This window comes from Malus sylvestris, chromosome 14 (assembly GCF_916048215.2).
Source record: "Malus sylvestris chromosome 14, drMalSylv7.2, whole genome shotgun sequence".
Taxonomy (NCBI): Eukaryota; Viridiplantae; Streptophyta; class Magnoliopsida; order Rosales; family Rosaceae; genus Malus; species Malus sylvestris.
Window position 1 is genome coordinate 2866185 of NC_062273.1, and position 24313 is coordinate 2890497.

Consider the following 24313-nt stretch of genomic DNA (forward strand, 5'->3'; position numbering starts at 1 on the left):
ACACAAATACGAGAAACTACATTAGATTAAATTTTGGGACTAAAAATGGGCCTAAAAGCCCATACTGCAACCCGAGAAGGTGAGGCCATAATTGTAAATTCACAGGATTAAGCAAGCACAGCAAAATCTGTGCAACTCCGTTGCAGTGTTCTTCCATCACACGCTCACCTCTCTCTCTCTCTCTGCGCTCCCCTAGCTTCTGTAGATTTCCCGGGAAAATAAAACGGAAAATTCAAAGGAAAATCGCCGGCGCTAGGGTTTAAGTTTCTCGGGAGCCCATCAGAAATGTCTCAGACGGGGAAATTGATGCCAAATCTCGATCAGCAGAGCACCAAAGTGCTCAATCTCACGGTGCTGCAGAGAATGGATCCCTTCATCGAAGAGATTCTGATTACGGCCGCCCACGTCACCTTCTACGAATTCAACATCGAGAGCAATCAATGGGTTCGTTTTCCGAATCGTAATTTCCACTTCTCCGTTTGGTTGCCCAGAAAATTATAAGAAATTCAAGGGTTTTAGAATTAATCCAAATTAAGTGGACTTTTTTAATTAATTACGTTTTGGGTTTTTGCAGAGTCGCAAGGATGTTGAAGGGTCTCTCTTTGTTGTTAAAAGGTAAATTTTTTTACTTTTTGCTTTTTTTTTTGGCTATTGTTTTGTGTCTGTTGGTTTTTGTTTTCGAAATTTCGAGTGAATGCTGATATGGTTTCGCTTAGTTATACTGATAGTTGGATTGCCTGTTGTATTGTTAAGGAATACTCAACCGCGTTTCCAGTTCATCGTTATGAATCGGCGCAATACTGGTACAAATTCTTTATTGTCAATGTTGTTTTATGTTGAAGATATGCTCTTTTAATGTTGATAAGGACAGTTGGTTTCCATTTGATATTCACGGTATAGATTGTAGCGCATTTTACCACTAAAATAAATTCTTATTTTTTACTTAATGGTTTGCTACTGTTTGTATCAATCTACATTATCATCTATGTGCAGTGTTTAAACTTTAAATGCATGTCTGGACAGTCTGTAAGAAAATATAAACATATATCGTTTTGGTGTGCTTCCACAAAAATAAATGAAATATCTAAACTTACCGTTCAAACACGTCGCTAATCTATAAATAATTCTCAAGATTGGTTTGTTTCAATTGTTAAGAAGCTTGGAAGATTTGATCTCTGTAAAGTGACACGATATTCATGTTCATGCAAGGTTGAGAAATAGATCAATGTAAAGTATAAAGTTTCATAAAGTTGATCAAAAAGTGGAACTTGTTTTCTCAATGACACATAAAATGAGTACAACCATCATGATTTGAGAGCCAAAGTTCAGAGGGAATTGCTTACCTGTTACAAGAAATCTGGTTTTAGCGTTGTTTCAAATCTATCAACACAATGTAAAATTTGATTTTGTAAAAGTGTGTATTATATTATACTTTTGAATAAGGTCATTCTCTTTTGGATAGAATTCTTATTACCTTTCTGTTGAAGTAGGTTTTATTTGTGACAACTTTTTGGAAGTCGTACACACTGTCTTCCTAGAATATCTGATTTGATCATCTATAAAACAGAACTACTCTAATTATGTTGGTAAATTATGTTGTACATACATCTGTGCATATATCCCTTTAGGTATTTTTTATTTTATTAATTTTATGTTTTTATATTATACAGATAACCTAGTGGAGAATATCTTGGGAGATTTTGAGTATGAAGTTCAAGTTCCATATTTATTGTATAGAAATGCATCCCAAGAAGTTAACGGCATTTGGTTTTATAATGCACGCGAATGTGAGGAAGTTGCAAATCTCTTTACTAGGTACAATGTCTTTCTGATAATTCTTATTGCTTCCCATTTGCGCACAAATTGTTTGTTAGTTTCTAAGAAAGAGTTCTAGACATTTAATTGCATATCGCAGATTTGCAGGATGGTAATATAACATTACAGATTTTTTTAGGGGTATAGATTTTCTCTTACAAGAGTTTGACATTAGTAAAGTTTATGAGTTATACAAATGCATACATATATGTGTAACACAACACAAAAGGGCAATATATGATGTTAAATGTTGAGGTTATCAACAGCAGTGTGACCCGGATGGATGCATTAGATACATATGGATATGCATACAAACAGAGAGCATAGCATGGGATCTACAGAAGTAAAATGGTGACTTGGAAATACTGGATACCTTAGTTTCGTGTCTGTATTAAGTTATGTGGATGTAGATATGCCACATTTATGCATTTGGATTCTAATGCCTTTCCTTCTTACAGGATCCTGAATGCATACTCAAAGGTTCCACCCAAGTCCAAAGTAGCTTCAAGCAAAAGGTTTTACCCACTTTCTCCATTGTTGCTCCAATTGTGTTATATATTTTAATTTTACTTCCTGTATTCAGATTCAGAATTGACATTTGTTCTTCAATCTTAGTCATATAAAATTAACTTCAACCTGAATTGTTGTAATGTTAGATAACTTATATAATATAGTTCTGAAAAAAAGAAATAAGTGGTGGAAAGGGCCTCTTAAGTTTGGTACTATCCTTGGTATGCGTTCCTGATGTTTCTAATATTTCTATATTTCCATCTTCTCTTTTGTCAGTATAATTTTTTCTGCATATCATGAGTTGCGTCATTAACTTGGGTTTATTTATTGAGTAAATTGTGTCTTCAATGTTGCATCTAATTTTCTTTCTGCCTATTAAATTGTAGTGAGTTTGAGGAGCTTGAAGCAGTCCCATCCATGTTGGTCATGGAAGGGCCGTTGGAGCCATCATTGAATGCCCCTACTGCCACTGAGGCGCCTGAAGATTCTTCCTTTATAAGCTACCTGGTATGATTTCATGCATGGTGGCTTTTCGATCTGCTTACTTTTATGTCGTCTAGAACTTGTCCCCCATGGATGTGGGATTTGCGAGTACCAAGTGATCTAGGATAAATTACTTAGGTATGAACTACATAACATTAGATAAAGGGATTTGAAATGCACTACATGATCATTACAAAGACAAACAATGGATCTAGAAATGACTCCTTTCAAGTAGTCATTTGCAAATCCCCCACAGTGCATTGCATCCAGTCATTTGAAATCCCTCCCTCGAATCTTTGTTGGTGCATTGCTAACTAATTTAGCCTAATCCCTGGTGGTTCGTTATGTATCATCTGTAAGTATGTTATTTAATTCCATGGTTGAGATGCTTTTGAATTCATTCCTAGAGTACCTAAAATTCTTTTAAGCCATAGGCATACCTGACGAACTCACTGTTTGGGCTGTTTGAGTGAAGTTGCAGCCGAGTCCTAAGCGTTTTACCTCTCACTAAAGCATTTGGAGGTGCTAAAGTTGAGTGGACTTTATTTCAATCCTTTTCCTCAGAGATGTTAGTTGAGGAAATTTTGGGATAACAAACGCAGTTGTTTCTGTCTTTCTGATTCCTCTGAATAAGGAAAATATGATTCAGAAGCAATACCAATTATAGGAAGAGTGTGGGTGTGAGAGTAAATACTTGAAGGACATTGAAATTGCAAGGGATGTTTCTTAGTGAATGCCCATGTGAAATGAATAAAAGCTTATTTCTGATGAAATTGATAGAACTATCTTTACTGAAGTAGAGTTTATGGTTCATCCAGAAGATGAAAAAAAGAGCTTATATTGATGCTCTAATTATTACAAATGATATTGTTTCGGCTAAATTGGTCTAAAGAAACTATTTTATTTTTTTGGGATATGAGCATTCTGAAAAAGCTAGGACAGAAGGTTAGAGTTCAAGAGAGTAGAATGCATTTAGGAACGTGGAATATAGGAACCTTAACGGGAAAATCTATGGAAGTTGGAAGTTATGGTGAGGATAAGGATAAATATTATGTGCCTACAAGAAACTAAATGGGTTGGTCTGAAGGCAAAGGATCTAGAAAACTCAGGTTTTAAACTTTGGTATTCGGGCACAAATAGAACGAGAAACGGTTTTGGCATCATCGTGGACAAGACCTTGACACAAGATGTTGTCGATGTCAAGAGGGTAGAAGATAGAATATTGGCAATCAAGATTGTAATAGGACAAGAACTCATCAATGTGATTAGTGCGTACGCACCTCAAGTAGGGTTGGATACGAGTTTGAAGGAGAAATTTTGGGAAGACCTTGGAGACTTGGTGCAAGGAATTGCTCAGACGGAGAAGGTATTTATAGGAGGAGATTTAAATGGACACGTGGGCAAGGAGACAGGCAACTATGGAGGTTTTCATGGTGGCCATGGTTTTGGGGAGAGAAACGAGGATGGGGAAGCTATCTTGGATTTTACAATGGCATATGATCTCTTCTTAGCCAACACCTTCTTTAAGAAGAGAGAAGAACATGTGATCACCTACAAGAGTGGGTCGTCAAAAACACAAATAGATTTTCTTCTAATGAGGAAAGGGGATCGTATAACTTGTAAGGATTGTAAAGTTATACCGGGAGAGAGCTTGGCTAATCAACATTGCTTGTTGGTGATGGATGTACATATCAAAAGAGAGAGAAAAAAGAACAAGACTTGGAAGTGCCCAAGGACTAGATGGTGGAATCTAAAAGGAGAAAAACAAGCCATTTTCAAAGAGAGAGTAATCACCCAATGCGTGTGGGATAGGGAGGGGGAAGCTAGCCAAAGGTGGGATTCCATGGCTAGTTGTATCCGAAAAGTAGCAAAAGAGGTATTAGGAGAGTCCAAGAGTTTTGCTTCACACCAAAAGGAATCTTGGTGGTGGAATGAGGAGGTACAAACAAAGGTGAAGGCTAAGAAGGAATGTTGTAAAGCCTTACACAAGGATAGAACCGATGAAAATGGTGAAAGGTATAGAAGAGCGAAGCAAGAGGCGAAGAAAGTTGTGAGAGAAGCTAAGCTAGCGGCTTATGACGATATGTATAAGCGACTAGATACCAAAGAAGGAAAGTTGGATATCTATAAACTGGCTAAAGCAAGGGAAAAGAAGACAAGGGATCTAAACCAAGTGAGGTGCATCAAGGATGAGGATGGAAAGGTTCTTGCTACAGAGAACGCGATCAAAGACAGATGGAGATGTTATTTTCATAATCTTTTCAATGAAGGACATGAAAGGAGTACTTCTGTAGGGTAGTTAAGTAACTCAGAAGAGTGTAGAAACTACTCATTTTACCGTCGAATCAGGAAGGAAGAAGTGGTTGTAGCTTTGAAAAAGATGAAGCGTAGAAAAGCAGTGGGCCCAGATGATATACCGATCGAAGTGTGGAAGGTCTTGGGAGAGACGGGTATAGCATGGCTCACTGACCTTTTCAATAGGATTTTGAAAATGAAGAAGATGTCAAATGAGTGGCGAAAGAGCACTTTGGTGCCTATCTACAAGAATAAGGGCGACGTACAAAATTGCATGAACTATAAGGGTATTAAGCTAATGAGTCATACAATGAAGCTCTGGGAGAGAGTCATTGAGCATAGATTAAGGCAAGAGACACGGGTTTCGGACAACCAATTCGGGTTCATGCTAGGGCACTCAACCATGGAGGCAATCTATCTCTTACAAAGATTGATGGAAAGATATAGAGATGGGAAAAAGGATTTACACATGGTCTTTATAGATTTGGAAAAAGCGTATGATAGGGTCCCTAGAAACATTCTTTGGAGGATTTTAAAGAAGAAAGGAGTACGAGTAGCATATATCTAAGCTATAAAGGATATGTATGATGAAGTAAAGACTGCCGTAAGAACTCATGAAGGACAAACCGAAAGCTTCCCCATAACTGTAGGGTTACATCAAGGCTCATCCTTAAGTCTTTACCTTTTTGCATTGGTAATAGATGAGTTAACAGGACATATTCAAGATGATATTCCTTGGTGTATGCTTTTCGCAGACGATATAATGTTGATAGATAAAACTCAAGAAGGGGTAAATGCGAAACTTAACCTTTGGAGAGAGGTGTTGGAATCTAAAGGTCTTCGCCTAAACCGACCAAAGACAGAATATATGGAGTGCAAGTTCAGTGCAAATAGAGGCCAAAATGAGTTAGGAGTGAGGATCGAAGATCAGGAAATATCAAAGAGCGACTGCTTTCGCTACCTAGGATCTATCTTGCAAAAGAATGGAGAATTAGATGGAGACCTCAACCATAGAATACAAGCTGGATGGATGAAGTGAAGAGTGCATCCGACGTGTTGTGTGACCGCCGTATGCCACTGAAGTTCAAGGGAAAATTTTATAGGACGACAATAAGGTCGGCGATGCTGTATGGCACAGAATGTTGGGCGGTGAAGCATCAACACGTACATAAAATGGGTGTAACGGAGATGAGGATGCTTCGTTGGATGTGTGGGCACACGAGAAAAGATAAGATTAGGAATGAGGATATCCAAGGTAAAGTAGGAGTAGCCGAAATTTAAGGAAAGATGAGAGAAAATCGGTTACTGTGGTTTGGACATGTGCAAAGAAGGCCTACTGACGCTCCGGTTCGAAGATGTGGCTACGGGACAGAGGTTCAGGGCCGAAGGGGTAGAGGAAGACCTAGGAAAACTTTGGAAGAGATCCTAAGAAAAAACTTAGAATACTTGGATCTAACGGTGGACATGACACAGAACCGAGCGCAATGGCGTTCTAGGATTCATATAGCATGTCATTCTGAAAAACCTGAATGATGTATTTGCTTAGACTTAAAGGGGAATGATGTATCTTGATATAGCATGTCATTCTCTTCCGATGTGTTGTCTTTGCTCTGTATCTCCTTACTCATTATAGCTTGTTTTCACTAATGGCTAATCATATCGTCCCCTCATATTTACTGCAGGCAGCTATGAATATTGGAAATAATGCTTCAAATGCAACAAATTCAAGACTGCCCTATCAGTCTACTGGAACTGTTCCCAAGCCTTCTTATGCACCCAGTGCCGTTTCACCCCCTTCACCAACTCCACAAATACCAACCCATTCCCATTCAGTCCCATCTACACCAACCCCCCCACATGGCTCCTCTGATCAAACCACCAGCAACAATCGGGTTGCTAATCTTATAAAGCCCTCTTCTTTCTTCCCTCTCCCTGTTTCCTCACCTCCTTTGGTCATACCACCTACCTCTTCATCTGTGCCACCTGCTGCTGCACTTCATCCACCCCTGAATCTGCAACGCCCTTATGGCACCCCAATGCTTCAACCCTTTCCACCACCAACGCCCCCACCATCTTTAACTCCCAATTCTGCTCCTCCTGCGCCCAGTGATGGGCCTCTTATTAGCAGAGAAAAAGTTCGAGAAGCACTTGTAATGCTTGTTCAGGTATTTTCATGTTTTGTCTCTTTTTCGTACTCAGAATTACCTCCTGTATTCATTAAATAATTGCCCAACATACAGTGAGCACAGTTAACCTTTTCTTTTTGTCCAAAACACGGTTACTTCATAGAAAGCCTTTTATGAAATTATATTTTATATGAATTTGTGTATATACGTTGGGGGCATTAGTCTGCTGATTTATATATCGATATGTAGAAAGAAAAGAAGTCGGTGTATCAACTATAGATTCATCTTACCATGTTCTCTTGGTTGTTGACAATTGAACATTTGGCCTCCAATGTTTTAAGCATCCTTGACCTAAAGTTTTTCTCATGACTGACTCTGTATTGTTATTCTTTTAGGACGATCAATTCATCGACATGTTATACCAAGCATTGCTGAAAGTGCACCATACATGATAACTTTGGGAACCGATGGTGTCATCATCTGCATATTCGATCGAGTACAAAATCATGTAGAATAAGTTGTGTATATAGTTATTCTACTTCCGGTCCTCGGGAATAATGGCAGCGCAACAGCATAAGGCGTAACAACCGTGAAAACTTCTCCCCGCTCCGAGCTGGTCAATGTTCCCGAGGAATTTACTGACTTGGGAGGGTTGCTAGGGTGGCACTCACTCGGCCTGTTTGTTAATCCATATGTGTCGCCCCCCTGGACTCTTTGATGTTTGTAACACTTAGTTGAGTTCTTTTTAATTAATTATATTTCCAATGTTTAATTTGGATGAGTAATTTTGGTTTGTTAGGTGGTTTGGTTGCATTAGTAGTATTCAAACTTGTGTTAACGACCTCTAATTGTGGATCTACTTTATTAATCTATTATTGAAGGTTAGCAGGTAGAGCATACTTGGAACAACTTTATGTGTTTTTCGTCTTCTTTCATGCATCGGAAGCCGGGAGAAAAACTTGTATATACACGAAGTTTTTTGTAGTGTTGTAGTTTGGCACGGTTTCACGATGGGTTGACATGTGGGTCTCAACCGCTTTTTTCAAAGTAGTGGTGTATTGCTCTAGTGGTTAGCGTCTTTCTCTTTAACTTGTTGAGTTTTGTGTTCAAATCCTCGTACTTTTTATTTACAAGCAATATTCTATGCTACTTTATTTACAAGGGATATTTACACTAATTTACACTAAGGGGGGGAGGGGAAAGGGTTTGAATCCTGAGACACACTGAGTTGAAGAGTAAGACATGATGTACGGCTAGTTTGGAGTTGTGTTGTGAGAAAAAAATGTTGTTTCCATAAGCAAGGGAAGATGCTTTTGGTCTTTGCTGTTTTGGACCCATGATTTTGAGGAAAAGCACTTTTTTCATTTACCCAACAAAAATTTTAGCCTCAACTTTTTAAAAAATCTGCTTTTAAAATAGTTTTAGAAATGTTAAACCAGCCCGTAGTCATATGAGGTGAATGAGAATAATTCTCATTTCTTACAAATTCATTCTTATACTAAACATGCCCTCTAAATGGACTGCATTTTTTGCTCATTATTTGAAGTGGTGGTGATGCTCACTACCTCAGTAATTATCGTTAGATGAATTAGATTTGATCTATTTATTATACACAATCTCACAATTTAAACTTATTTAACGACAATCAAGGAGGGGAAAGAATCACACTACTTGAGGGGTGCTGCACAAAAATATCTCTGTTAGGACGTGAAAAGCAGATAATTAATAATTAGATAGGCCCCCAACCCTGTTAAACCCTGTAAAAAGCGGCCCATTAAGTAGTCACAAGATTCAGAAACCCCTACCGCCCCCCGCCCTCCTCTTCTTCGTCTCTCCAGTGGAACAAGTATCGGAGTCTGATCGTAAGCAATGGCGATGCTTAGAACATTGGTGCACTCAAACCCTAAATTATCGTATTCCTCCTCCCTTCTTCTTCCTCCCGCTCTTCTGATTTCCTGCAGGGGAATCGCTACTAAGCTCTTCGTTGGCGGTATATTACACACACTCTCTCTCTCTCTCTCTCTCTATCTGTTTTATCTCCATTTCTGTAAAGTATTCTGCTTTAAGACGAAATGAAGTTGTGTTCTCTGAATAGGAAGTTCAAATCACTTTACAAGCTGTGTCGAACTCGAACATAATCGGATATCATGTTTTTTTCATCCAATTTACCAAAATTAAGGAGAAAGATATAATCTTTGGTGGAATTAATTTGTTTGATAAGAAGTGGATTGGACTAAGTTTACAAAGTGTTTGTTAGACTTGTGCTTATCCAGTATGCCCCCCTCAAAAGAGATTATACATATTGGAACAGGACTCATTGAAATTTACAAATCCCATGTTCCAACCCGATTCGATGGTTATGATTTACCATTTGCTAACGGAAGACTTGGGACAAAACCGGTCATAATGGCGTTCTAGGATTCATCTGGCCGACCCCCCTTAGTGGGATAAGGCTTTGTTGTTGTTTGTTGCTGTTGTATTTTTCAGAAATTTCTCATCAGAATGATGTATTTAAGTAGCAATCATGAACTCTGTTTAGTGTATCCTTGCTCACTTTACCCTTGCTAAAATCCGGTTCTTGGTGGGATGAGAAGTTATGGGAACAATTCCATCGCTCCTCTGACTCTGTATATCTGCCATCTGCATAAGAAAATTTATGGTATTCTTGTATGATTTCACATGTGGAATAGCTTCTTTGAGAAGAGATTATGTAATATGTCTTGGGGTTTAATTATTTAAGTGGTAAAAGCAAGGTGTGGGTTTCTATAGTTCTGCTCTAGCTAGCAAAATGAACAATCTGTCACCCAAATTTTTACATTATGGCATATGAGTTCGTAGTTTTTGCATTGCCTGAAGTTGTTTAACTGCCATCGGTTTGATTTGTTTTCTCTTGTTTATTTCTCATGCAAATTTCTTTGTTTGTTGATGTTTGTCCTCTTGATTTGAAGAATTCTTTGTCTCCCCGCGTTGTAGGACTATCGTTTTACACCAATGAGAAGGGGTTATCTGAAGCGTTCTCTCAGTATGGACAAGTGATAGAAGGTGATTTGCATTCAAATGCAAGAATACCGAGGCAACTATCTCTAAACTGATTATATTCTGTCATCTTGTACTTAAACCTTATTTATTTTTGGCAGCCCAAATTGTATCGGACAGAGTATCAGAAAGATCGAAAGGATTTGGATTCGTGACCTTTGCTTCAGAAGATGAAGCCCACAAAGCCTTGGAGGAGATGAATGGCAAGGTAATTCCTTGTTTTCTGTTTTCCTTAATCCATTTGAATCTTGCCATATTAAATAACTCCAAAATGACATATTCAAAACACTCACAGCCACTGAATGGACGCGTTATTTTTGTGGACTATGCAAAGCCGAGAACCAATTATGGCAGTGGAATGCCGATTGCAAGAGGACCCCCTGATTCGATAAAAGACGGTTGATCTACTTATGCAAGGTCTTCTATTCGCTGGGGGGCACTTTCAGGAAGGATTAAATGCGGGGAAAATCAAATTCATGTGAGTTTGCTGTATTATCTTATCCTCAAAAACAACTCAGAAGCACAGCCAAGGCACGACAAAGCAAGTAAGATCGTATGGAATATTTCATCTGATTTCTTACAACCTCCAAATTCAGTGGATGGAAATTTGATAAACATACCAAATTCTTTCAAACGCTATATAGTTTGGTAAGGATATAGAATTCCTGGAAGGTTGGACTAGCAAGATGTATTGCTTTTGTTTATATAAGCATGTTTTTCAAGTATTTGTTTACCCTTCCCATTTCATGTATCGCTTTTGTTTTCCTTCCTTTCTCAATGCTCGTAACTCGTTTTGTCGAATCCAACCTTATGCTTGGCCTTTGCTTAGGATTTTATTTGAGGTAGACTGAGCAAGAGAAAGAAACTTATGTCTCATTGATGTATGTCACCTTTTATCTCTCTCTCGTCACATGATGGGCGAGGTAAGAGGGGGCGTGATAGAGATAGGAAGAGGGGTGGCATACAATCATTGGAAGTGCCTGTGACAATCAGCTCATGCGCGTCTGGGTAACTTTTGGCCATTAATGCAATGGGGCGTAGGTAGGGCCCACAGTTGCATCAATGATTGGGAGTCACCCACATGCGTATGAGCGATTGTCCCTAAAAGAAAACCCGCGCCTGTTTCCCGGAAGATATTTTCGGAAGGAGAAGGGCCCTCGGTAGACCATCAATGCTTTCTTTCTCTCACACACACACACGTGTTGCATTCGTTAAGATTTAAAAAGATAATGTTCTGATTCATGCGTTCCTTATGCCTTTTGGGATGTGAATTTGTAGAAGCATCAAGTCCATATGAAGTTTGTGACATAAACAATCAAATTGCAGCAGGAAGCCTAAAACTTTGGTACTACATTTTGGGAGAAACGTAAACAATAAGCCAAATTATAGACCCACAAAAACATATGAATCTGTACTCTTTCATATTTTGCGGTTTCTTGTAAGTTGCAAAAATCCATTTGAATCTTGCCATACCAGAGCAAGAGTATCTCATATCATCAGGGTCAAAAGCAAGAGTATCCCATATCATGCTTTTTCCCTGTCTTTGCCTTTACCCTTGTTCTTACCTACAAGACAAGGAGAAAGAGAGCAATCAGTCAGCACTTGGAATCAAGCTTCCAGTCAGGAACTGACTGCCTGGAACCCCTTACCTGATTACTTACCTGGCATTGCTCTCGAGTACTCATCTTAAACATCTTATGCTTCCAAAAAATATACCACATCTGCCTGAGGAACAGATATGGCAAGTGAGAAGGATACAAGGAAGCATGTTGAGACAAGCGCAACAGAACACATGCTGATTCATCTATTACTTCGTCAACAACAAAAGTATCCCATATCATCAAGGTCGAACGCACTCTTGATTTGATGGACTTGTTTTGACCCTCAAATTCTTGAGTCGGCCTTATACTCTGGAGGAAACCAGAAAACCCTCCACCCCAGTTCAAGAATAAGCCTGTGGAAAGTTACTTCTTCAAAAGCAAAAGTATCTCATATCATCTCTTCTCCATTTGCTTCTCCTTATCCTTGTTGCTATTTACGACACAAGGAGAAGGAGAACAATCAACCGAAAGCCGAAGTCAAACCTCCGATCTAGGTTGCTTGCTTGGAAGTCTGATTGCTTACCTTGTCTGTTACCTCTTTCGGTCAATCTCCTAGCTCGACGACTTGGGGGACTCCTACTATAGGGTTTTGTATCGCACTTGACCAAGCCCGAAACTACAAGTAAGCCTCAAGTGAAATTGATACATTACCTTGTGCATCTTCATCGGTTAAAGATACCACCCCTGGATGGAGGAAAAGTACTTCCAGAGAAGATGTCACATCTACGTATGAGATAGATAAGGCAAGTGAAAATGATACCACACTTCAGTACTTAGAAGTTTTGTGATTACTCAATAGCTTGGATCTTGCAAGTCCCCAACCGAGGAGCTTCCCTCACTCGGGAACTTAGGGGAGCACTGTTTGTACCATACTTGACCAATCTTGAAACTACTGAGCACTAGTCAATGTTATACCGTCAAGGAACCTCCGATATAGGTTGCTTGCTGTTTAAGATCGTATGGAATATTTCATCAGATTTCTTACAACCTCCAAATTCAGTGGATGGAAATTTGATAAACATACCAAATTCTTTCAAACGCTATATAGTTTGGTAAGGATATAGAATTCCTGGAAGGTTGGACTAGCAAGATGTATTGCTTTTGTTTATATAAGCATGCTTTTCAAGTATTTGTTTACCCTTCCCATTTCATGTATCGCTTTTGTTTTCCTTCCTTTCTCAATGCTCGTAACTCGTTTTGTCGAATCCAACCTTATGCTTGGCCTTTGCTTAGGATTTTATTTGAGGTAGACTGAGCAAGAGAAAGAAACTTATGTCTCATTGATGTATGTCACCTTTTATCTCTCTCTCGTCACATGATGGGCGAGGTAGGAGGGGGCGTGATAGAGATAGGAAGAGGGGTGGCATACAATCATTGGAAGTGCCTGTGACAATCAGCTCATGCGCGTCTGGGTAACTTTTGGCCATTAATGCAATGGGGCGTAGGTAGGGCCCACAGTTGCATCAATGATTGGGAGTCACCCACATGTGTATGAGCGACTGTCCCTAAAAGAAAACCTGCGCCTGTTTCCCGGAAGATATTTTCGGAAGGAGAAGGGCCCTCGGTAGACCATCAATGCTTTCTTTCTCACACACACACACACGTGTTGCATTCGTTGAGATTTAAAAAGATAATGTTCTGATTCATGCGTTCCTTATGCCTTTTGGGATGTGAATTTGTAGAAGCATCAAGTCCATATGAAGTTTGTGACATAAACAATCAAATTGCAGCAGGAAGCCTAAAACTTTGGTACTACATTTTGGGAGAAACGTAAACAATAAGCCAAATTATAGACCCACAAAAACATATGAATCTGTCCTCTTTCATATTTTGCGGTTTCTTGTAAGTTGCAAAAATCCAGAACCAACTGCTGTTGGCATGTTGCTGCTAAATGGCAAACGTTGTCGAAAGAGATGTGGACATCCCATCAGAATCTAGTCACCTAATAGATCAGATCAGGGGCACATCTCACTAATTTTAGAGGTTTGGCAAACAAGTAGTGTTTTTCTTATTTGTGTTGTACCCGTTATCTTAATGGGTTGTGTCGTGTCAAACTCCTTAACTTAATAGGTGACTTGATAACGACCCGACTTGTTAACAGCTTGTGTCGTTTCGTGTCGGGTTAACAAGCCATGCAAAAAATTGTCAAGTCTAACGTCTAGATATGGCAAAAGATATCTTATTAGGTTATTAATAGGTAATCCAAAAATGACCCGACTCGTTAACAGATTTTTACTGGTAACCCAATAACGGTCCAATTTATAAATAGATTAATTTGAAACCTGTTATTTTTGTGTGAGTTAACAGGTTACCCTGTGAAAAGAGCAATTGCAAAGTGGCTCCATACCCTCTCAAGAAAACAAAACACAGGAGACTTGAGAGAGACTTACCACCTTCCTTTTCCTCCCGCTCCATTGTTGTAAATGGCTTTCCTCGTGAGTTAACAACCCACTTTCCACCGGCTTTCTTGGCCATTGTCGACTCAAAAAAAAGGGCAAATCATGCCATCATCGTCCTTTACAATCCGACCATTTCCTCAATTTTTAATTGCCGGCTGAATTAGGTGAAGTAAGGACCCCTTTTACGCCCTTTCTTAATATGCTTTCCTTCATAACTCACATACTTCCATTCATGCCCTAATGACATTTTTTTTAACGTGCCCAGAACATGGAGGTGTACACCGTATGTTATTATACAAGAGGAGGAATTTTATTTTATTTTTTTAAAGTGTCCCTCCATTTGTGTAATGAAATATGGTCAGACACAATGAAAAATCTCTCCATGCCCTACACTCTACATTTAGTAACAAAAAATCGGGTTTTTTGGAAATATTAATTGACATTCATATTTTATGGAACATCAATGTCGACATAAATTTCTTTATGTTATTATGCAAGTGGAGAGAGATTTTTTTTTTTTCTTTCAAGTGTCTCTCTATTTGTGTAATTAGATGGCTTATATGTCCGTATTTGAAAAATATCTCCATGCCCTACACTCTTCATTTAGTAACAAAAAAATTGGGTATTTCGGAAATATTAATTGACACTCATATTTTGCGGAAGCATCGATGTCGATATAAATTTCGAAGGTTAAAAGGGTTGAAATACATTTAAGAAATACTAAGTTGATTAAGCATTCATCAATTAACCATACATTTTTGGTAGAGAGTAGCATATCCATGACAAATTTATTATAAATAAAACATTTTGTGCCACCAACATCATTTTCTTTCAATTTCTTATTTATAAGAATATATTGATATTGAGCCTATATTGTTATCCTTTGTACTCATTTGGACAAAATGTGCATTGTAATCGGCATGGCATCTGCAATTGCAATTGGGTGCATCCAATCACTCATTTTTTTGACACAAACTATAATGTGTTTATACTTGAAGAGAAAACGTTACTGAAAAAGTATTTTCCCGATTTGTATACAAATTTCTCGCTTACATTGGTGTCTCGTTTGAGATTAATTTTTTGGGTTTCCCTAGTCTACAGATTTTTTCCCTAACCCACTGGAAGAAAATAGCTGAGAAAATAAATAAAAATCATCTGCACAAAATAAATAGCCAAAAGACGAAAAAGCCCAATACCCCAAAAGCCACACACAAAGTGTCTAATGTCCCTTCAGTCCTCAACTTCCTCTCCTTCCTTTCCTTCTTCCTCTCCAAGTACTCTTCGTACCTCTTCCTTCCTTCCGCCACCCTCCTCCTCCCCTTTCTTCCCTTTCTGCCCTCCAACGCCCTCTCCAAAATTACCAAACCCTCCTTCCCGTTCAAGTGCATTCCATCCATGTCCTCCACCTGCAAGTTCACCTCCCTTATCTGCATCTCCCCTCCCTCCGACCCCCCGCACGTGACCAATATCCCGCACTGCACGTGCTCCGACGCCGTCGCTTTCTCCCCCGGCAGAATCAACGAGAACCGCGCGTGCACCTCGCCGCTTAGCCAGTGCCGCTGCACCGACACCGGCGCGTGGCTCGAGAGGTTCATCGCCCGCCGTCTGGTCGGGTCGATCATGATCCAGCTCAGCGTCAGCTCGTCCCCGAGGTCGCGACAGGTGTCGGCCTCCTGCCCCTCCGGGTACTTGATTTGGGTGGGGACCACGTCCTTGGGGTCCAGCAGGTCAATCCGGAACGGCGAGCACCGGAACCACCCGGTCACGGTCTCCGTCTCGATGACCTTGCTCAGGATGAGCTTGCCGCGGTGGTAGATATCGACGGCGGAGATTAACTCGCACGGACGGTCCTGATCGTGTTTTGGCGCGATACCGGAGGTTGCGGTTGCGGTTGCGGTGCTGGGCTCCAGATTGGCGAGGAGAGGGAAGGAGTCCGAGAAGAAGGAGAGCGGGCCGGCGGGGAAGGTGGAAATGACTTGGCGCACACGTGGCGCGGCGGTGGAGGGCCACGTGGAGTGGCAGATGTTGGCCCAGAGTGGCTGGTGGGAGGCTAGCGCTTGGAGTTCGGAGGAGGTGCAGGCGGCGGAGGCGAGCGTGGGGCCGTCGAGGCGGGTGAGGATGTGGGTTTGGATTATGTCCGGATGGACGGCGGATATTGAGGCGGAGGTGGCTTTGTCGCCGTCGGTGGACGGCGGTAGGTGGGAGGAGCAAGCCATTTGGGAGTACAGATTGCTTTTTCCAATTAGTTTAGGGGTTTGGGGTACACCGATGAGGACTGAAGAGAGAGGTTTGTATTTTGGGATTTATATAGCAACGTAACGAGGGGACAATGCTGAAGTCAAGAGCTCCTTAATTATTGACCTTGGGTTTGCAATTTAATTACGAGATTGCCATTTTCATTTTCATTTTCTCTGTGGGTTACAACACTTTCCCTTGACGTGTAAAATGACAAAGCTATATTCCTTCCAAATTAATGGCGTTATAAGGTTTAGATAAGGAGTTGAATTTCAATTGTGGAGTATTAACGAGTTTAATAATTATGAACGGATCAAAATAGATATGAGGCACACACAGACTAAGAAATTCGTTGTGAAGAGTGCAAAAATAGGAATGCATGTTACATTTATTTATTATTGCCTCACATATCTAAAAGAAAAAAAGCAAGAGTTTTTGTTCCGGTTCAAGTAAATTATAAACAATTTATATGAAATCAATAACATTCGTACTCTGATTCCGACCATGCTTAATAAACAATTTCGATGGGAAATCAAATGGTGATCCTCCCCAACTAGATTCCTTCCAACTAACAATCAAATACTACAAATACATGAAAATCCAATGGAGCATCTAATTTTAGGGTGAATGTGTCATGGTTGGAACATTAATGAATACAAAAGAATATGAATTGAGCTTACTCTCACAAATCACAAGTTGATATCTTCGATTATCCTTGTAAGTTAGCAAACCTCCCACAACCTCAAAAGGAATAGATTTTTCAACATACTCGAAATACAGAACGATACGTCATATTAATTATACAATTAAAGAAACACTTAAAAAAAAACAAACTTTTCACGACTTGTATAACATGTGGCATGTCGTCTCGTGTTCAAAACACACTGAAAAATCTCTCTTGAGAAGTAATGAGGATCCTCTCCAAATCCTTTTTGTGAAGATTCTCAAATCGTGTACATTCATTGTACATCGTGCGGTCAAAAATTATTTTAAATACTTTTATTTAAAATTAAATATAAATAATATCTAATAAAACTAACCGTACAATATATAATAAATGAACATAATTTAAAAATCTCTGAAATTCTTAAAAAAAAATATCAGGAAAGAATTCTCATTTATTGGGAAGGACCATCAAAGGGTGAAAGGTCCGTCCGAGCCAATAAGACCGACATGATAACATGCACTTAGCATATTTTAATCCAATAAATCATCACATACGCAACCCCACTAATCTTTTTAATTATAATACTAGTTTTTGGTACCTTTCTAAGAAGTTTCTTTCTTGTTATTTTAATCCGTCTTATTAGTCGATAGGTTCACCATGTAAGATTGATTTTTAATTCCTGACGTTGATTGATTTGTATATTCAATTATATTGAATAATACAATATAACAAAGGCCAAATTGAATTAACAATTTTCGTGCTTATAAGGTATTTGAAATATTATTTCTGTTAAAAAAAAATTAGAAATTAAACTTTATAATGAGTTTAGTTAAGATTCAAGCTGAAAATCAAAAGTTTTGTTAATAGGTTGCATCTGAAGATTCTGAACAAAGAATGGTAGTCTTAGATCACATGTGAAGTTCAAGTGCACCCTATTAACAAAACTTTTAATTTTCAGTTTAAATCCTAACGAATCTCATCATAAGGATTTAGTTCTTTATTTTTTACCACGAGGACAATCTCTTTCGATTGCCGTATAATTCCAAGTACCATTAATCAGATTTAACCTATAATAATTTGATAGTTGTAGGCAGGTTACATTGCCCTATCATCCTATCAAGTTTATCTAATTCAAATATACATTTTTGCTTTTAGCTAGGAAAAGTTTATGGACATCACTCTATCATTTTCTTCATCATTTTAAAATTATCTAAAATAAAATAAATTAACGATTGACATTTTCACAAAGTACTCTCCATTTGTTTACATATGTAGATTACTAAACAATAATTTGATTAATTTTTTGCACAAATTATCTTTGGATATGATTATAATTTTGATAAATAGTGTCGTTTATGACATTTGCACGTTTAAAATATGGGAACCACACTTGGGGGAACAAAGAGATGCACCCATAGGGTCCCATGGGGTGAACAAGAATATGTACCTAGTTTATTTGTTTGTAATAAAAAATAAGATGTTACCAACACTTCAAAATGATAATTTTATACTTTTTCATTTATATTTTCTTCCTTGTATTTTTACTAATGAAGAGTGAATAACATTTTTTTTAGTGTGTCAGTAACAACTTCTTATTTTTTATATGTAAACTTTCTTTTTTTTAGAGTAATTTCTTAATTTTTATAGTTAATTGACAATAGGTAAGAAACACGCTTTCGGAAAGTTGTCGAATAGTGGCAGTGCTCAGTTCAAACATGATTGTTCATCCGGCATTAAAATATATGAACAAGTCATTTTCCGCAGCTGTTTAGGGTTAGAGATTGTTTGATTAAGTGGACTTTTAGACCAAATTCTTAAGTTTAATTAGGTGGTTTCGTTGTTTTCAAATATTATCAGTCGTCATGGATTAGTTGGTAAATACATCGAGTGCCTACTAAATCAAATCCACATTATTCACTAGTAAAAAACTCTTAATATAAATGAAAAGACATACTGGCTGTGGAAACATCCGAGTTGATGACCACATAATACTGATATCGATATGGAAATATTCGCAAAATTAAGAGTGAATATTGAAAGGAGAGTGAAATATAAACTTGATAGCTTACCAAGGCGATAATAAGTAGTTGGTCTGAGAGGATGACCAACCACATTGGAACTGAGACACGACCCAGACTCCTACGGGAGGCAGCAATGTGGAATTTTCCGCAATGGGCAAAAGCTTGACGGATGTTTGACGAGAAAGAAGGTGCACATGAAGGTGTTAGGTTGGTGTGGCGTAGTGGAAGTAGAGCAAGAAGGGTGTCAGCTAGGCAATGGTCGTTCGTGATATTGTTCCCTTTGTTTGATCCGCAGTTCCAGCTATAGAGTCAGACAGAAAGATGTGGGCGTTCATTTAGGCTTCGATAAGTAAGCAGTTGTTAGACACCGCCTTTAGATATAAATAAGGATGGCTAAGAGAGTTTCTAGTTTCATTCTGACATTGACACGTGTCGTGTTGTGATTAGCTTCTGATGTTGACAATTATCGCTTCTGATGTTGACAATTATCGCTCTATAATTGGATTCTGATGTCGACACGTGTCGTGCTGTGATTGGCCTCCTGGTTGGAGGGAAACTCTTCTGGGTCTTTGACGGTATAACATTGACTGGTGCTCAGTAGTTTCGGGATTGGTCAAGTATGATACAAACAGTGCTCCCCTAAGTTCCCGAGTGAGGGAAGCTCCTTGGTTGGGGACTTGCAAGATCCAAGCTATTGAGTAATCACGAAACTTCTAAGTACTGAAGTGTGGTATCATTTTCACTTGCCTTATCTGTCTCATACGTAGATGTGACATCTTCTCTGGAAGTACTTTTCTTCCATCCAGGGGTGGTATCTTTAACCGATGAAGATGCACAAGGTAATGTATCAATTTCACTTGAGGCTTACTTGTAGTTTCGGGCTTGGTCAAGTGCGATACAAAACCCTATAGTAGGAGTCTCCTAAGTCGCCAAGCTAGGAGATTGACCGAAAGAGGTAACAGACAAGGTAAGCAATCAGACTTCAAAGCAAGCAACCTAGATCGGAGGTTCGACTTTGGCTTTCGGTTGATTGTTCTCCTTCTCCTTGTGTCGTAAACAACAACAAGGATAAGGAGAAGCAAATGGAGAAGAGATGATATGAGATACTTTTGCTTTTGAAGAAATAACTTTCCACATGCTTATTCTTGAACTGGGCTGGAGGGTTTTCTGGTTTCCTCCAGAGTATAAGGCCGACTCAAGAATTTGAGGGTCAAAACAAGTCCATCAAATTAAGAGTGCGTTCGACCTTGATGATATAGGATATTTTTGCTATTGACGAAGTAATAGATGAATCGGCATGTGTTATGTTGCGCTTGTCTCCACATGCTTCCTTGTATCCTTCTCACTTGCCCTATCTGTTCCTCAGGCAGATGTGGTATATTTTCTGGAAGCATAAGATGTTGAAGATGAGTACTCGAGAGCAATGCCAGGTAAGTAATCAGGTAAGGGGTTCCAGGCAGTCAATTCCTGACTGGAAGCTTGATTCCAAGTGCTGACTGATTGCTCTATTTCTCCTTGTCTTGCAGGTACGAACAAGGATAAATGAAAAGACAGGAAAAAAGCATGATATGGGATACTCTTGCTTTTGACCCTGATGATATGAGATACTCTTGTTCTGGTGTGGTTGGTTTGCATAGGTATTATTGGGGGGGGGAAGAAAACTGAGTATTTCGATAGGCTTTGTTGGGAGTGCCCTTTCAGATATGAGGAAGGGTTGAACATTTTTGCAGGTCTGCCTGTCTGTGGAGGATAGAGGTCGACATATATAGGAGTCTCCCTAACAACAAGTAATAATGCTATTCCTTTACCCTTCTTGGTCGTAGCAATGTAGTGGGAGCTGCAAGCTTCACGTGTTTTAACTTTGTCAGAGCACTTTGAAAAAGTGGTCTGTGGTATCTGGAAAGCTAATGTTGCGTGTGAAGATTGCAGACAAGCTTTATCCAAGGAAATCTGGCTCTCGAAGTTCGGAGAGCGGTGCCTCTTCGGTTTTCGAACAAGCAATCCTATCGGGGATCTGGCTCTCGAGATTCGGAGAGCGGTGCCTCTTCGATTTTTGAGATAGCAATCCTGTTAGGAGTCTGGCTCTTGAGATTCGGAGAGCGGTGCCTCTTCGACTTTTGAGAAAGTAATCCTGTTGGGAGTCTGGCTCTTGAGATTTGGAGGGCGGTGCCTCTTCGATTTTTGAGCAAGTAATAATGTTATTCCTTTACCCTTCTTGGTCATAGCAATGTAGTGGGAGTTGCAAGCTTCACATATTTTAACTTTGTCAGAGCGCTTTGAAAAAGTGGTCTGTGGTATCTGGAAAGCTGATGTTCCGTGTGAAGATTGCAGACAAGCTTTATCTAAGGAAATCTGGCTTTCGAAGTTCGGAGAGCGGTGCCTCTTCGGTTTTCGAACAAGCAATCATGTTGGGGATCTGGCTCTCGAGATTCAGAGAATGGTGCCTTTTCGATTTTTGAGAAAACAATCATGTTGGGAGTCTGACTTTTGAGATTCGGATAGCAGTGTCTTTTCAATTTTTGAGAAAGTAATCCTGTTGAGAGTCTGGCTCTCGAGATTCGGAGAGTGGTTCTTCTTCGATTTTTGAGCAAGCAATCTTGTTGGGAGTGTTTTCTCGAATGTGAGTAAAGGTTGGGCATTTTTTCCAATCTGCCTTGCCACGGAGCATGGAGGTTGACACACATTGGGACTTTCTAGTTATCAAGCAGTGGTTCTATTCCTTTACCCTTGTGGGTAATAGTAAGGTAGCTGGACCTTCAAAATTTATGTGTCTAAACTTTGTCAGAGATCTTTGGCAAAGTTATATGTGGTACCCAATGAGATGATGTTGCGTGTGGAAAGTGGTGCCTCTTCGAAATCCAGAGAGTGGTGCCTCTTCGGAATCCGGAGCGTGGTGCCTCTTCGATTTTTGAACCAACGACCCTGTTGCCATTTCTTTTATAAGGGCACCAATTGTGTGCAAGGAGCACATTCAGAGAGTTATTGCTTGTAGGAATTTTCCCCTTAGTTCAGAGATTTATTGCACCTCATTTCTCCTTCATCATTTCTGAGAATGTCTGGCCCATCCGATTGTCGTTTTGGCTTGAACTTTGGTGAAAAGGCAGCCATGCCTTCTCAAGATAACATATGGCGCCCATCCTTCTTATCCCCTACTGGTCCTCTTACCGTTGGGGACTCTGTGATGAAAAATGATATGACCGCTACGGTGGTGGTCAGGAACCTTCTCACTCCCAAAGATAATAGACTACCTTCCAAACGGTCTGATGAGTTGGCTGTTAAGGATTCTCTGGCTCTCAGTGTTCAGTGTGCAGGTTCTGTGTCTAATATGGCCCAACGCCTATTTGCTCAAACCCGCCAAATTGAATCATTGGCAGCTAAAGTGATAAATATCAAACAGAAGATCAGAAGGCTCAAGCATGAGAATAAACAGTTACACAGGCTCGCACATGACTATGCTACAAACATGAAGAGGAAGCTCGACCAGCTGTAGGAATATGATGGTCAGATTTTACTTGATTATCAGAGGTTTGTGGGTTTGTTCCAAAGGCATTTATTGCCTTCGTCTTCTGGGGCTGTACCGCGTAATGAAGCTCCAAATGATCAACCTTCGGTGCCTTATCCTTCTGGGGTTCTGCCTAGCACTGAGGCTTCGAATAATCACCATCTGGTGCCTCCTCTTTCTAGGGCTCTGCTGACTGCTGAGACTTCTCCTGAGCAACCTTTGTGAAGGCTCCCTCTTGTTTTGTTTATTTTGATTCATGTATATGTACATATTTGTAACTTATCGGAGATATCAATAAACAAGATTTGCTTCATTTCAACGTATTGTGTTAAATACAGTAAGGCCTTATTCACTAAGTTCTTTGAATTTTTCCTTTTGTTGAAGCTTTGTATGTTGAAGCTTTGTGAGTAAAGCATGTAGGTTGAGGTAGTGCTCTCTTAATTTCCCGAGTGAGGAAAACTTCTCGTTTGGAGACTTGAAAAATCCAAGTCACTGAGTGGTCATGAGATTTTCGAGTATCAAGGTGCAGTAGCATATGGTAGGAGTCCCCCAAGTCTCCGGCCGAGGGAGTTGACGAATGAGGCACTTCCTTTCTAAGTGATAGCCCAAAACTTCTTCTTCATATATATTTGTAGGTGAAGCTTTGGTGTTGAAGCTTTGAGGTTAAAGCTTTGTTGGGCACTATGAGTTGATTTTGCTTCACACTATCTTGATCAAGATAGTGTGAAGCTTTTGTAGGTAAAGCTTTTGTGTGAAGTTTTTGTAGGTGAAGCTTTTATGGGTCAAGCTTTTGTGGGTCAAGCTTTTGTAGCTGAAGCTTTTGTGGGTCAAGCTTTTGTAGGTGAAGCTTTTGTGGGTGAAGCTTTTGTGGGTGAAGTTTTTGTGGGTCAAGCTTTTATGGGTCAAGCTTTTGTGGGTGAAGCTTTTGTGTTGAAGCTTTTGTAGGTGAAGCTTTGGAGTTGAAGCTTTGTAGGTGAAGCTTTGGAGTTAAAGCTTTGTAGGTGAAGCTTTGAGGTTGAAGCTTTGTTGGACACCATGAATTGATTTTACTTCACACTATCTTGATCAAGATAGTGTGAAGCTTTTGTAGGTGAAGCTTTAGAGTTGAAGCTTTTGTTGGGTACCATGAATTGATTTTGCTTCATACTATCTTGATCAAGATAGTGTGAAACTTTTGAGAATTTGTAGTTGTCCTCCATTGATGAAGCTTTTGTTGAATTTCCCTTTTTTTTTTTGTTTTTTTTTTGTTTTTTGGGAAACTAGAAATTTGAAAATGTGGGAGAGACAACATATACAAATTTTGCTTCCACACTGTTGAGCAAGAGATTGTGATGCAAGCCACACCTTGTAGTAGTTGAAGGTTTGGATGAACCATATAAATTGAATTTGCTTCGAACAGTCTTGAATTTGCTTCAAAGGTTTGAGAATTGTAGTTGCACTCCATTAATGAAGCTTTTGTTGGCATCATAAATTGGTTTTGCTTCACACTGTCTTGATCAAGAGTGTGTAAAGCTTTTGAGAATTGTGGTTGAACTCCTTTGATGAAACTTTTGTTGGTACCATAAATTGGTTTTGCTTCACACTGTCTTGATCAAGAGTGTGAGAAGCTTTTGAGAATTGTGG

The 24313-nt window shown here is 39.4% G+C and overlaps 3 protein-coding genes and 1 long non-coding RNA gene across 4 annotated transcripts; 2 read left to right on the forward strand and 2 right to left on the reverse strand.

Annotated features, from left to right (window-relative positions):
- The first annotated feature begins 123 nt into the window (after positions 1-123).
- LOC126599914 (mRNA-decapping enzyme-like protein) lies at positions 124-8138 on the forward strand. The gene is made up of 8 exons (XM_050266384.1): positions 124-444; positions 575-615; positions 754-803; positions 1671-1815; positions 2274-2330; positions 2712-2832; positions 6786-7268; positions 7625-8138. The coding sequence occupies exons 1-8, from the start codon at positions 286-288 to the stop codon at positions 7679-7681; spliced, it is 1113 nt and encodes a 370-aa protein (XP_050122341.1). The 5' UTR covers positions 124-285; the 3' UTR covers positions 7682-8138.
- Positions 8139-8993: 855 nt separating this feature from the next.
- Positions 8994-10990, forward strand: LOC126599915 (small RNA-binding protein 11, chloroplastic-like). The gene is made up of 4 exons (XM_050266386.1): positions 8994-9219; positions 10203-10271; positions 10367-10473; positions 10561-10990. Exons 1-4 carry the CDS (start codon positions 9099-9101, stop codon positions 10666-10668), a joined length of 405 nt encoding a protein of 134 aa, XP_050122343.1. The 5' UTR covers positions 8994-9098; the 3' UTR covers positions 10669-10990.
- Positions 10712-13001, reverse strand: LOC126599916 (uncharacterized). Its single transcript, XR_007615302.1, has 2 exons — positions 12855-13001; positions 10712-10849 (listed from the first exon to the last, which is right to left on the reverse strand). It is a non-coding gene; the product is annotated as an uncharacterized LOC126599916 (long non-coding RNA).
- A 2270-nt stretch (positions 13002-15271) lies between these two features.
- Positions 15272-16536, reverse strand: LOC126598345 (probable F-box protein At2g36090). The gene has a single exon (XM_050264698.1). It carries the CDS (start codon positions 16479-16481, stop codon positions 15417-15419), a length of 1065 nt encoding a protein of 354 aa, XP_050120655.1. The 5' UTR covers positions 16482-16536; the 3' UTR covers positions 15272-15416.
- Positions 16537-24313: the final 7777 nt, after the last annotated feature.